Consider the following 14,990-nt stretch of genomic DNA (forward strand, 5'->3'; position numbering starts at 1 on the left):
TCTTTTTTTATGCTAAGTAATGATGAAGCAATCGATTGAATTGTGTGTTTCTGTGGTGTGCCTTGCTCAATTGTTTAATGCCAGTGGATGGAAGTGGTAGTAGCAGACAGTGTTAGTCTGCTACTACGGATGGAAGTGTTAGTGAGTGCCGGATGGAGGCACTGGAATGACACCGGATGGAGGTGTGCATTCGTGATGAGTACTTGGGTAACCGGATGAAGGTTGCCGGACAAGTGAGCAAGGACCATTGGTAATCAGATCCTGATCCGTGTTTTTCTTTAGTAGAGAGTTAAAGATAGTGGATTAGCTTTCGAGTATTGATTTGTTTTGTCTGATACTGTTCAAGTTAAAGCTTCATAGTTCATCAGTGTGATGAATGCAGAGTTCATCAGCCCACTGCTTTCTTCCCTGACTAGGTCAGGACTGGCCGAGTAAAATTCAGTTACTGCGGTTGTTTTTCTTTCTTTCCAGATAACTCACACGAGGACGTGTGAGATGACATGATGGCCGTGTCGCAGCGTTGGCAGACAAACGCCGCATCGATTTTGATTGCAGTAGCGACCAGTGGCAACAAATCATGGCATAATGCTCTAGCTAGAATGACACACGAGGGCGTGTGCCAGCAGGATGGCCGTGTCGGAAACGGACGTCAACTGTCGCGCCACCTAGCGGAGTCTCTGCGAAACAAGTGACAATGGGAACGCCAGCGCCTCTAGTGGCGCTCGACGGAGTCTAGATGGTGGGGGACGAAGTAGAGTCGAGTCAGTCTGTACTTGATCGTCGTTCTGCGCACACGTCTAGAAACTGTCCCGCGTTTCTCTTACTTAGTGACATTACGTTACCCTTTCTGTGTATTGGCTTGCTGTGTGATTGCTAAGTGTTATTGTGTTGTGTAACTGTGCGATAATTAAACGAAGTGATTATGTAAAGTGACTTTTCTTATAATCGCCATTCCTACGCCTACGAAACACGATGTCGGACAATCCTGACACCCAGCCACCCCAGGAACGTGCACCTGCTCCACCCCCGCTTCCGACATATATTTTATTTCTTTGTCAGATTTCCCAAGAATGAAGATAAGAAAAAAATATAGCTGGATGTTGTTCCGGTGTCACAATAGATCATCATCATCCAGTTCAATGTAATAAGGAACCACACATAAGTTCCAGTTGTGAAGGCATTAGCTAATTCATATTTAAATTTTAACATACTTATTCCATAATGGAAAATTTAATTGCTTAAAGAATTTAGGCAGTAAGATTGGCCTCCGGCAGAATTGTATACTTAAAACAATATTGTTTAGCCATGTTTAGTAATAATAAAAATAAATTCAATAAATACAGTGTCTTTTATTTGAATTTGTCATAATCTACTATATCCCATTCCACAACTTGTCTAGGTAACTATAAAGCAAAAATATTTTTTTTTGGGTCCCAATTTTTGATCACTGTCATAATTATATTATTACAACAAGTCCCCAAAGTCCCACGTAACACAAATTTCGTGGTCACCTTATTAGAAAGGGACAAACGGCCTCTTCACTACCCCTCCTGCTCGGCTCGCTTTTGGGTTCCGAGTACTCAGTCCTGTTCTATATACAAAGTCCTTGCATTTGACTGATTGGTGACAGCCGCCGACAGTCCGAATTGTTTTCGATTATGTACACATGATATTGACCACTAATTCTTTCAAACAAGGTGCAAAATCCAAGTGCATTGTTTAAGGCTCTTACGATTCAACGATTCGGGTGTTTCCGGGAATACGACAGTTTGCGAAGATTTGTATGCGCATTATTAATATGGGAGAACTGTACTTAGCTATGAATACCACCTCGATTGTTATTGTAACATTATTATTTTAAATAATCTAAAACACGCTAACAGAATAGCATGCATTAATACATACATTGTACCGTTTACTATTCTATTCTATTCTGGTAGGGGGTGAAGATCCTGTACGTGGCTCTCTCGAGTGGAACCTTTGTACATATCCCATGATTTCAGCTCAGCCAGCCTAGTTCCCGAGTAAACTGGAGTAGCACGCCTGGGTTTTCCATAGCTGAGATAGGCGCTCTGTTGGTCCAAGAATAGATAATCTTGTTTCTGTAGTAGGTGGACAAGCTAACAGAATGTGTTCAACCGTCTCATCTACTTCCTTACATGTCCTACATAAGGGACTAGTTGAGTTACCTATGGTATATAAGTGTTTATTCACGCAACAGTGTCCTGTTATTAATGATATATTACTACGGGACAGGTTGAGTAAGTAGCGTGTAAATTTATAGTTGGGTGATGGAATGAACGCTTTAGTTTGTCTACAGTCTACCCGGTTTTGCCACTCCTGATTGTGTTCGGATAGTGTTTTATCTGTAAGACATTGCCTTATTGCCTTTGGTGCCAGAGTAATAAATGGTTGTGGTCCTATAGGTAGGATATTCGAACCCATTCTCGCTAATCGGTCAGCCTCGCAATTTCCAATGATATCGTACCGTTTACTATTTCTCGGGTGGTTTTTACTATAATATTCTTGTTAGGCAAAACCACTACATAAAAAGTAAACCAAATTAAACACAAATTATACGACACTTAGAACGATATGTACTGCAAACAATAACTTCATCATCATCATCATCATTATCAGCCCGTATCTGCCCACTGCTGGGTATAAGCCTCTTCCCTATCACGCCATCTCTTCCGGTCCTGTGCGAGTCTAGTCCAGTTCAACAATAAATTAGTTGTAATTAATAGATTATTGTTTTGATTACAGACACACTCGTAGTCCACCAGTAACATTCTAAATCATTAACCAGAACTAGATCATTTAGTGACTGTGAATGCCTGTTTCTTAGTACACACAATTCATTATTATACATACTAACATAATTATTGTTTAGGATGCAATAATTATTGATGTTTTAGTTCATCATCACGACCCATTACGTCCCCACTGCTGGGGCACGGGTCTCCTTCCAATGAAGGAAGGGTTCAGGCCTAGTCCACCACGCTGGCCAAGTGCGGGTTGGTGGACCCCAACACAAGCAAGCTTGTGCTGAGAGAGTTGTCGGGTAAGTGGGCAACCCGACTGTCAGATGTTTTCAAGCCGCCCGAAGGCCTCTGACTAGGCTTAACGACTGCTGCCGAAGCAGCAACCGGGACCCACGGCTTAACGTGCCGTCCGAAGCACGGAAGCGTCCAGAAAAGCACCACTTGAAATTGGTCACCCATCCAATGGCTGACCGTGTCAGTTGTTGCTTAACCTCAGCGATCAGTTACGATCACTGAGGCCCGCTCGACTACGGACGCTTCGTTTTAGTTCAATAATATTTTTTGTGTGCTACATAAATGAAATAATATAACGAAACATACGATTAGTAAGAGTGAATAATTAGTCGTAGAGATAACAAGGACACAGTATTTCAAACTAGAAAAGTTGTAACCTAATTCAACTAATCGATTTAGTAGTTCTGTTTGTCACCAATTTCTCTGCGTGTGGAATGATCACGCCTACTATACCTATCATATCCACCAGAAATGTGCTCGGTTTCAGAATCCACTGAATGTAGATTTCCTTCAAAACTTCAACACGAAATTCAATTGAGAGCTGACATATGAGGTGGGGTACTCTACTCTTCTACTACTTATAATAGAAAAAAATGAATATTTATAAACTTTAGCCGAAGTGAAAAAATAAGTAAAAAGCGCAGAAAATGAAATACAGATAATTTTGGCTCAAATTGAGAAACCAAAACGAAAAAAGCAATTTTGCTGTAATTGCTTGAGAATGAAAGGCTGCAAAAACTAAGTAGGTAAATAAGATGATCTAATAATTACTTAATCAAGAAGGGTTATTATGAATAATAAAGAAGACTGAAGAAAATTATGTTAAGTAAACTTTAACCAAATTAGGTGAAGATATGTTATAATTTAATTCGCCTAGTGTGGGGTTTGTATATCACCATATCTCTATCTCTCTCTTTTAAAGGAAATTAAAAATATAGTTGATTATTATTATTATTTTTATTTTGTGTGTAGCTTAAACCATAAACCGAAATTATTATTGTCACATTTAAGGGGTCTGTATCATTTCATCTTAAAAACTGTTGGTCTAAAGCCCCATCCACACGCTTGGCAAACAATGTCAAACAGCCAACAGCAAACACGGACGTGTGGATGGGTGTTTGTCGTTGTTTGCCTGTTTGTGTTTGTGTTGGTCAGTGTTCGACATCGGTGTCGGTTTTTCTTGCCAGATCAAAGGATGTTTGGCAAACAGTTCGCTACGTATCCACACGTTTGGCAGCGATCAGTATGCTTGCGAGCTTGCAGGAGGCGGACGTATTTACTTGCTATATTTTATTAATATTTATTATGTTAATTGTATTTATTATGGCAAATTAAAGCCCAAATAATAGGTCTAAAGTAGTATCTCGTACGATTTCTATGTATATTAATCATCCACCATCGTCTTTGCTTTAATTTTAATAAAAATATGTCAACCCGAAATTAATAGCTGCCAAAATCTCATCGTCCGCCATGTTTGCCGATTCGGAATGTTATGAACGTTCGCCAAGCATGTGGATGGCTGTTTGTGATGGGTGATTGTGGTTGGTGTTTGGGACTTCGTTTGCTGTTTGCGGTGTTTGTGACAAACAGCAAGCGTGTGGATGGGGCTTAAGTATTAGCAACGGTTCTAAAAATCTGCTGGTCTAAGTACAACTGGCGCCAAATCCGGAGGCGTTCGAGGGCGGCGTGTTTGTGGACACGCATTCGGCTCAAGTTCCTGCGCGACGGCGCACGAGGAGCGTGGAGCAGTGGTAGCGCCGCTTAGACCCGTTGCTACTTATATCAGTTGCTTTTTAGACGAAAGGATTCTAACAGTATTATTTCGAAGTTATGTTCCTTCAATACAGAAGTATAACAAGTGTAAATCGACGAAAGGTTATGTCGAACGTTATGTTCTGTCGAAGCAGTGATTTGTCGAACTATTGTTATTCTAAGTTGAGACTGTGTAGAAATAAGTAACTGTTGGAATTCAGTATGCGAGTCAATTATTATTATCAAAATAAGAGTTTCGTGTTTATTTCTTTTATTCTTATGCCAACGAAGTTGTAAAATGCACTAGTAGAAGTTACGGTTGAAGCAAGTAGTAGTACAGTCGACTACAATGAATGGCATATTTACAAGTTCCTGACACAAGGTTTTTTTTGTAAGGTAAAATGTTAAACATTCCTTCAGGTCCATAATGCCTCTTTCCCAAAATGTCCCCTGGTATCATAATGTCCCTTTCCCGCAATGTCCCTTTCCCAAAATGTCCCTTCCTCATAATGTCCCTTCCCTAAAATGTCCCTTTCCCAAAATGTCCCTTCCCTAAAATGTCCCTTTCCCATAATGTCCCCTGATTCCGAAATTGGTAAAAATTAAAGCACCTTTTTTTATTCTCATGATAATTACTTACTTAGCACAAAAGGTAAAGAATCTTAGGGTGAATTCGTCCAAACATCACGTTACACGAGAATAACTATACCGGAATAAAATTTATACGCGAGTAAATATCCAGGATAAGTACATTTGCATTCTACCAAGTTATACCATGATTAAATTGAATGAACGAGGAACAAAACTGTAATGCAACTAAAATAAAAATAGCTGCGTTTCAAAGCATGCATTAGAAATGACATGCCAACTTATAATGCGGCAAGTTACTTGGCGACCCTCCTTGCGGGGTGAAAGAAGTGGCGGGGGCGAGGTAGCACGACATGCTACACACGTAGAAAAGTGTGCCCGGATTATTCTCGCGATAGCTTGTAACTATTTCTGACTAAGTAAAAATTTATTCTATGAGTGTTCCCGTAAATGTCATATTTAGCTTAAAATTTATAGTTTGACAGCATCAAAATTTGGATGTTTACCTTCAGAATATCTACCAATTTGAATTTATTTATGTAAAAGTGTTTTATTTTATAAATCAATTTCCATGTCACTTTCATGTTCACTCTCTATTTGAACTTGTTCATCGTCGTCGTCATCCTCATCTTCATCATCGTTTTCATTAACTTCAATTATAAATCTAAGACAAAAACCAATTTATGTTTAATTTACAATAAATTATAAATAAACAATAACATACCTGTCCAATTCATCGTCAAATTTATACTCTATCAGATTTATAATATTCGTCTTAATTTTTTATGACATGGTCGTCACAATTTCTCCACTTATTAGGCGAATAATTAGAGAAAAGCAACTCTAAGGGTGTCTTGCACAACAAAGTTAAACAAAATTAAATCTATGACCTCTTGCTCTGACATTATACTGTCAGAGCAAGAGACAAACTATTTAATTTTATTTAACTTTGTTGTGCAAGACGCCCTAAGTCTTTTATCTCTTCATCTAAGTTAGAGTCAATCGACGTTCTTGCGAGCTCGCCTTTCACGTACCGCCACACAAGTTCAATAGGATTTAATTCCGGGTGGTATGGGGGTAGGCGAAGCACGATATGACCATTTTCTACTCTATCAGATTTATAATATTCGTCTTAATTTTTTATGACATGGTCGTCACAATTTCTCCACTTATTAGGCGAATAATTAGAGAAAAGCAACTCTAAGTCTTTTATCTCTTTATCTAAGTTAGAGTCAATCGACGTTCTTGCGAGCTCGCCTTTCACGTACCGCCACACAAGTTCAATAGGATTTAATTCCGGGTGGTATGGGGGTAGGCGAAGCACGATACATTTTCTTTCAAAATTTCATCAATTTTGTAATTTTTCTCTGTGTTTTGCTCATTAATTACTTTCATTAAATCACATAAATTTTGGTTGCTTTCCTAGTTACAAGAACTGACAACTGACGCACTGTCATATGGACTCTTCGTCTTTGTTGTTTACTTTTTCGTATCTGACTGCGCAGTACCAACCTTTAGCCGCGTAGCATGACTGATCCGGTACGCTGTTCTACAAGAAGCCCCTATATTGAGACATTATACGATTTGTTGTTTTTAACTTTATTTTGTTGACGAATTATAGATACCTAATAATAATATAATGATAATATTAAAAAGGCCTCAACACTCATCCTAAGACTAATGGTCTCAGGATCAATGATCTCATGTGGGTCGCACTCAAATTATGACAGACTATATAAGACATGTGGCCGCCTCGGCTGCGCGGCCGAGACTGCCGTAACAATGTGACATGCAGTGCACGCGTTGCCCTTCCCCGCTACCCTCCCGCTACCCGCTGTCGTCTTGGGTACCTCGTCCCCTCCGCGTCTTTCACCCCGCAAGGAGGGTCGCCAAGCAACTTGCCAATCTATAGTTTGAATGGATTATAAAAGTATGAAATTGTTTATGTTTTAATATTTTATTCGCTGTTGTTATTCTGAGACTTTGCCTTTTAACGTACTTTTGTTTATGTTTTGACAGATGTGTTTATATGTCATTATGACGGTTTTCTAATCAGCTGATGTGCCGCCGCCATTACAAAATTACTCTCGGATAAGCTCGTTACACGGTCAATTTTGGCGGTATAACATTTTATTCTTGGGATAAGCTACTTATCTTGGTTTCAGTTTTGGTAGAATGCAAAATCTACTTACTCGCGAGTAACTGGTACTTTACTCGTGAGTAAAAAGTTACTCGACGTTGGTCGAATCCGCCCTTAGTGTGTCTTTTTATTTGTATTATATGAAATTATTGAAATTGAAATTATTTGAAAACGATATTTTAAAATAAACATACATACCAATGAGATACTTACTAGTGAAAATGATAAATTTGTTCGATAATACCATACCATTCTATGAATACATCTCCATAATGTGCTGTCATCTTTATTTGTTCGGTTTTTATTGAACTGGAAGTCATTATATACCAAAGTGGGCTTTCCTTTTTGATTAGAAATGAATTGTAGTTCGTCGCTCATTATTAACTTTTTATCCAAACACAAAATGATCAACAGGATTTTTTTAACAAAATAAATGTTATTTCAAACCTACCCTACTTTGTTGACTTGACAAGAATTTGTTATTTCAGTTTGACATTGAGCACTGGTGTTGCCCTGTAAATAATTGATTGTCTATGGGTATTTGTGTTCCAGTATAGAGAAAATACTAAACATAAAATTTAGTTTTTAAAAACAAACAATAAATTTATAAACTTTTAAAATAATGGCAATAAATCTATGAGATTTATTTTATTTTGTTTATGTAATATCAAAATGGAAACACAACATAAAACTAAAAATCGGAAGGGATATTTTGAGGAAGGGACAATTTGAGGAAGGAACATTTTAGGAAAGGGACTTTTTGAGGAAGGGACATTTTGGGAAAGAGACATTATGGGAAAGGGACATTTTATGGAAGGGACATTACGGGAAAGGGACATTATGAAACCAGGGAACATTTTGGGAAAGGGACATTATGGACCTGAAGGTGTAAAATGTGTATACTCGACCCTATATACTATGCTTGTAACTCAAACTTGATTTAATTTAATGTACTTTCGAGTGTATAGATGTTTAGGTCCTAAGTCGTTTTGCATTTGAGACATTTTTGTCTGTATTTTCATATACATGTATTTTACTACATTACATTGCATTGTTAGCTATTCTGGTGCTTTAACTGTAAAATCCGTTTGCATTAGAGGTACAGTGATAATAGTTCGTTTTGATTTGAGGCATTTTGCTTAGTAGGTGTTTTAAATAGTAGGCGTAAAATCCTTCAAAGTCGTATCGCGGCGTAAGCATATTGTGATCAAAAAGGAAATAAACACTCTTGAAATAAAACACTATACACAAAAAAGATTTTAAAAACGATTGGATGTAGTTTCTACTTCTACATACCGCTGCAATGGGTTATATCCATAAATGCCGCCCAATCTTGTGCTTGTCAAAACATCGTACACGATTTGGCTTCTATCTAGTGTTGAATACCCAGGCGGGCCAGGATAATTGTCTCTAAAATTAATATAAAATACATTTTAAAACAATTCCTTACATTATGATATAATTATGTATTTATGAATTTATACGATGTTTAAAAAATACTAATATTACCTCATCAATGTAACGAATCCTTTATCAGATAAGGCAGATGTAAATGGTAGCATCCGATCCATTGTAGACTGAGCCATAGTCTCGACACGAACATCTTTAAAAAGTTTAAAGTACAGGAACATTTCGCCATGAATTGCAATGAAAATATCAGGTGCATGTACCTTGATAAAAAGCAGGTGATTGTGTTCTGCCATCTGTAAAACAATATATATTATATTATTGAGACTATGTAGGGCGTGTATATTGCGCTATTCCTACCAAATACCTAATCCGCAATGATAATAATCCAGTCAGGTCCATGCCAAAAATATCAGACAGATTCCATAACTGGCTAGCTTTGTTTGTGTAATGTAAACTAACTATGGTGTTACAGCAGTACTTACTTGGCCTTGCTCGAGTTCAAGTATTAAGCCCATTTTACAAAGTTGTGCAAAGTACAGCATTTTGACTTTTTCATTTTTTCCAACACCGTCGTCTCTTATAATTATTACTAAGTCAACACGCCGGTACCCATCCCGGAAATATCCAGTGAATGGTAAAGACTGAAAATTACATTAAAACCAGTGATTCATTTATATACAGAGTGACTTAAGGAAAGTTTAGAGCATTTGCAGTTGAGCGAACGATAAAAATTTACTATTTTTTATATAAAAAAAAATTGCGTACACAAAATAAAACTTTTAGATATTATAGGAATCAATCGACTGCAAATGCATTTCACTACAACTCATTTAAAGTAATGCATCTAAACAGCACCAATGCATTGGAAGATATATTTAAGACGTTGGACTGGAAAGGACATAGCATATGTATAAATGGCGAGTACACGTCACACCTCCGCTTCGCGGACGGCATCGTTATTATGGCAGAATCTCTGCAGGAACTCAGCCGGATGCTAAGCGTGGGTTGCACCATTTAACTTTAACTATTACAGACGTCAAATCTCTTGAAGATTGATCTGTCTCGCCAAGAGATTTGACGTTTGTAATAGTTAAAGTTAAATGGTGCAACCCACCCTTAGTGGCCTAAATGCTGCTTCCCGACGTGTAGGCCTCGGTATGAACTTGGACAAGACGAAAGTCATGTACAATGCTCACATCAAACCGGAGCCGGTCGCCGTTGGTGAGGCAACAATCGAAGTTGTGGCAATAGAAGAAGGCCGAGGACCGAGTGCTGTGGCGCTCCTTGGGAGAGGCCTATGTCCAGCAGTGGATGATTATTGGCTGATGATGATGATCTAAACAGCACTCACCCCGTATAATAAATATTTAAAATAACGCGGCAGGTGAGTGTTCCTGGTAAAAGCAATGTAGTTTATTAGTTAATAAATTAGTATATACCATAAAATTGAAAATTTTCGCTTCTATCTTTTTCCCATCTGGCCCAATCATTGTTCTCTTTCCCTTTCCTTTCTTTTTCTTCATGTTTGCCATTGACTTCATCTTAGATTTCATTTTTGACTTTTGTTTCGATTTAGCTCTCGATTTAGCTCTTGACTTATTTTTTGATTTTGCCCTAGATTTTGCCTTTGATTTAGCTCTTGACTTATTTTTAGACTTGGCTCTTGATTTAGCTTTAGATTTGGCTTTAGATTTTGCTTTAGACTTTGCCGTAGACTTAGCTTTAGATTTCTCCTCAGCTTTCGGTTTCTTCGCCACCTCCTCTTCCGACATATTAGATTATTATCTAGGCAATAAAATAAATAAAAAAATTAGCATAGCAATTACGGTAGGTAATATAGTAATTAAAGGATTTTATTTCCCCCTGTTGATGTTGATGTTCATTACACCTTAGTCTCAAAATGCCTCATATCGGTACAACGACACAATCTCAGAATGACTGAAATCAATCAAGACTAAATTTCAAAATGACTGAGTCCCGTAATGCCTGAAAATTCAAAACTGCCAAAGTGACTGATTCACACGATTGCATTATTAATATATTATGCAGAAGTATAGGTAGGTAATCAAGACTAAGCTGGAGCGAGGCCAAAAAGTACAGCCGAAGATAGGCGGACGTTAGTGGAGACCCTCTGCACCTCTGGGGTGCCATAGGAACAACAACAACAACAACATAGGTAATCAATCCTGTGGATAAAAATGGGTCCAAAGATGTAAAGTACTGCTAGCCAAAAACATCACTTCTGTGAAGATGATGTGACTATGGAGAAATTGGCACTAAATCTAAGAAAACGAGATAAATGCAATTTCAAACATTATGGGTTTTGACATTTTGTAACTAGGACGTACCATCGTAATTGTGGTTTAACATTCATTACCTATAATTTTTTGGCGGCGGCGGTTGGAACCGTTTATTTACGAACGTTTTTTGGAAAAAATGTACGTAAATAAACAAAGATTTTACACATGCTATTGGATGTTAAGTTCAAATGGTACATAACATGGATCAATAATTACACATAACTATTCTATTCTATTCTCATAGGGGGTGAAGTTCGTGTACGTGGCTCTCTCGAGTGGAACCTTTGTACATATCCCCTTGATTTCAGCTCAGCCAGCCTAGCTCCCGAGTAAACTGGAGTAGCAGCAATTACACATAACACATGAGAGGCTAAAATAGTACGTCAAATCTGTAAAATGTTCGCTACACGTAACGGCAACACTGCAGGTCATTGCTCCCCCGGGCCGCCATCACAGAGCACGCTCCGGGTGTACTAGGAACGCATGGCTCCGGTGGATATCTCTTTGTAGCAGACAGAGACAGCATCTGCTATCTGTCTCTGTCCCGCATGAAAACGAGAGTTATCATGTATTGATTTTTTGTACAGATTGACCTTTAATAAACTCGTTACATCATAACTGCAGCGCTTTCGTCGCAACACTCGCAACAGAGCTGGTCCAGGCTAACTATCCTTAATTTCTAAAAAAAAATACTTATTAAACAAAAACAAAAAAAATACTCTTAGAAATGTTTAACTTGCGGATAATGCATTATAGGTTTCAATGAACTGGAAATGCCTTCCTCTATCACCTCCTAAAAGGATCAGCATGACTATCACGCAACTTCACTGCCTTTGACTTGAAGGCAATCCTTTCTTTCAACTGTCAATTTCGCATCACGTAACATGATGGTCAATGCAAAGCCAGAATACGGAAAGCCAGCATTGAAAAGAATGAACGATTTTCGGTTTTTGACAGAAAAGCCCGTCACACACCTAGCTATAATATATATTAATATGTTATATATTAATATGTATATATACATATCCCGACATATTTTGAATGTACAGCGTGTTCCTCCGATCCCCGCACACTCCGCTTTGCCTCGCGCGCCCGCCCGCGCGCCTCGCTGCCCCTCCTCCGCCTGCTGTTGTGGAACCTCAACCTTTTATAAATCTCAACCTTTCTATACTTACATATATTTCTTTTTTACATCATAATTCGAATTTTTATTCATTGTTCCCTTTTTATCCGTTATTGTTTGGGTATCTCGGTTTTGGAGTAAGTTTAATTAATATGGTCCTAATCAATTTTATTGGTGCTAAATATTGGGGTACAGAATTGTTGTTGTATTAATTTTCTTCTTACCTTGAACACACAGCCAGACGTTCTTCAGAACTAATACTTTTGAGCAAAATCGTATCCTTTTTTATATCATTTTTAATCAATTCATGTAGCTCTAGAAATGACGATCTTGAACTTCTAAAATATTGGGCAAATGTTGTTGAGGATAACTCGCGATACAAATTAAATTTGCCACGAGTTTGTTCATTTCTGATATGTGATTCGATCCATTTGGTTCTAGTTTTTGTGCCTGACCGGGCAACTAACATATCGAAAGCAGCTGCGGAATCGTCTTCTGAAGAACTGTCGATTAAGTACATTAACAATGTGCTTGTTGAATTCATAATTATTATTATTTAGAAATAAGAACACCCTTAATCACAAAATACATGCGAACACTACGACGACCATCAATTAAATGACAAAATATATATTTCTTAGTGTATGGTAGCTTGCTATAATATATATTATAGCTAGGTCTGTGACGGGCTTAAATCGTATCACGTAACATTTCTGTCTTTGATATCCATGGATTTGAAATAATTATTTCCTTCGATTTCTGCTATTGAAGGAAGTTGCTCTTAAACAACTTCTTTCAAAGTTTTTCAACAAATATTTTTCAATATTTAGGTACTAAGTGTTTGGATTGTGTCTGTGTTGTGATGGCACATATATTGTTGATAGCATTGATGGAAAACGAAAGCCTGAAGAGGGAATTGGCAATAAACCGAAAATTTTTAGGACAGGCAGTGAGCCACTTAATCTACCCGACGAGGAGTTCAGAAAAAAAATTAGGCTCACCCGACTACAATTTAGCAGGTTGTGCGAATAAGCAGCTGATTTAAAGGTGCGTATATATGTTCGGCAAGTTTTACCCCCGTATTCATAGAATTATATTACTGCCTACCCTGCAAGGGAGTACATTAGTACAAGGCGTGAGTGTTTGTTTGTTTATTATTGTTATTTATATTTCATCGGCGCGAAACAGACTAATTTCGTCTTTTTCTGGCTATTCCTTTCAACCCTTGCCCAACTGTATACTGTTAAAAGTCACCGATTCACTAAGAATATTTTAGAACACTGGAACATATTAAATCTGTTTAACTTATCTTAATATTTTTTTTTGTTTTTTTTTAGATTCTTGCTGCTGTTGCCTTTTATGGGAATGGAATGTACTTACCAGAAAAAAATTGTGGCCTAGTATCACCTAACTATACAGGCCTCTCGCATTAAAAAAGTACCTATAATATTATGAATTCATTTGTTGCATTTATAACCTAAACATGGCAATTTAATAATTTACCTTAGATCTACATAAAAATCACAGTTAAGTATGTATTAATTTGTTGCATTTATTATCTAAACAGTATTTATAATAATTTACCATGGATCTACATAAAAATCACAGTATATTATAGCAATATTACAATTAAATAATAAAAATCACAGTAAGTATAGTATATATTATCATGTTTTAGGGGGCGAGTTGGCGTTCCTAGTTCCTGCTCAAAGGCGAGTCGTCGCTCCTCCACGGCGGGTTGTTGCGTCTCCACAGCCAACCGACGCTCCTCAACGTCGATTAGGGCGTGCAAAACCGGAAGGTTTTCAAAACCGGTTTTGAATTTTCGGTTTTTAGCCTCAAAACCGGGTAACCGGTTTTTCACCGGTTTTGATATTACTTAAATATTTTTTGTCATACAGTACTAATTAAACAAGGAACCCATATTCTTAGATAGAGATATCCACAAAACATACGAATAAAACATTTTTTATGATATACTTACCTATTTTTAATCAACCATATGACAAATTAATAATTTAGTGAACAGGAAAAAAAGTTAAATAAGAATTATCATAGTACTTACTGTTATCACATCTAAAAAAGTGTGTGGCACCTTAATGGTGTTTTTATATCGTTCTGTTATCATAAATAATTGTATATTTTAAACATACAGGCAGATTTTGAAAAAAAAAAACATTTATCGTCTGATTCTTACGACCACTCTATAGTAGCAGTAAGATGATGAATGTTTTTTTGATGTATTACAGATTTGTTCATATCAACGCAACGAAAGAAAGCCTAACTCATTGATGGACACGACTGCATTTGATTTGACGTCCTCAACACTTCATGAAAAATTCCATAACGTCGAATGCAGTCCCCATATTTTCAACAACGGTCAATGCAGTCCTGTTTTTCCTAGAGTTAGTATGAAGACCACCTTGTTGTGCTTTATTGGGCCAGATTTCAACGTTATAATTATGTGCACCCAGAGTACCTTTTTTTCACACAGCAATAAGTTTTCATACAGCAAAAAATGTGAACTCACACGCACACATCGGTCACTGACGTCGTGTTTGCTTTACTGCGCCTAGGCAGAGTGCCGGCATGTGCACCAGAAAATCGTCACTCAATTT

General features: G+C 37.5%; 1 protein-coding gene and 1 long non-coding RNA gene across 3 annotated transcripts in view; one reads left to right on the top strand and one right to left on the bottom strand.

The window, feature by feature from the left end:
• The window catches only part of LOC105380640 (anoctamin-6), a 99,146-nt gene that overhangs the window by 76,242 nt on the left and 7,914 nt on the right, over positions 1-14,990 (bottom strand). For both annotated transcript variants that reach the window (XM_038121799.2, XM_011550232.3), the window contains exons 2-5: positions 10,389-10,734; positions 9,432-9,590; positions 9,049-9,242; positions 8,836-8,949 (exon numbers count right to left, since the gene is read on the bottom strand). In XM_038121799.2, coding sequence (XP_037977727.2) covers positions 8,836-8,949; positions 9,049-9,242; positions 9,432-9,590; positions 10,389-10,721 — 800 coding nt within the window. In that variant the 5' untranslated portion in view covers positions 10,722-10,734. The remainder of the gene's footprint in view (positions 1-8,835; positions 8,950-9,048; positions 9,243-9,431; positions 9,591-10,388; positions 10,735-14,990) is intronic.
• On the top strand, positions 13,184-13,802 carry LOC125491174. The gene is made up of 2 exons (XR_007268166.1): positions 13,184-13,419; positions 13,710-13,802. It is a non-coding gene; the product is annotated as an uncharacterized LOC125491174 (long non-coding RNA).

The sequence above is a fragment of the Plutella xylostella genome, chromosome Z (assembly GCF_932276165.1).
Source record: "Plutella xylostella chromosome Z, ilPluXylo3.1, whole genome shotgun sequence".
NCBI lineage: Eukaryota > Metazoa > Arthropoda > Insecta > Lepidoptera > Plutellidae > Plutella > Plutella xylostella.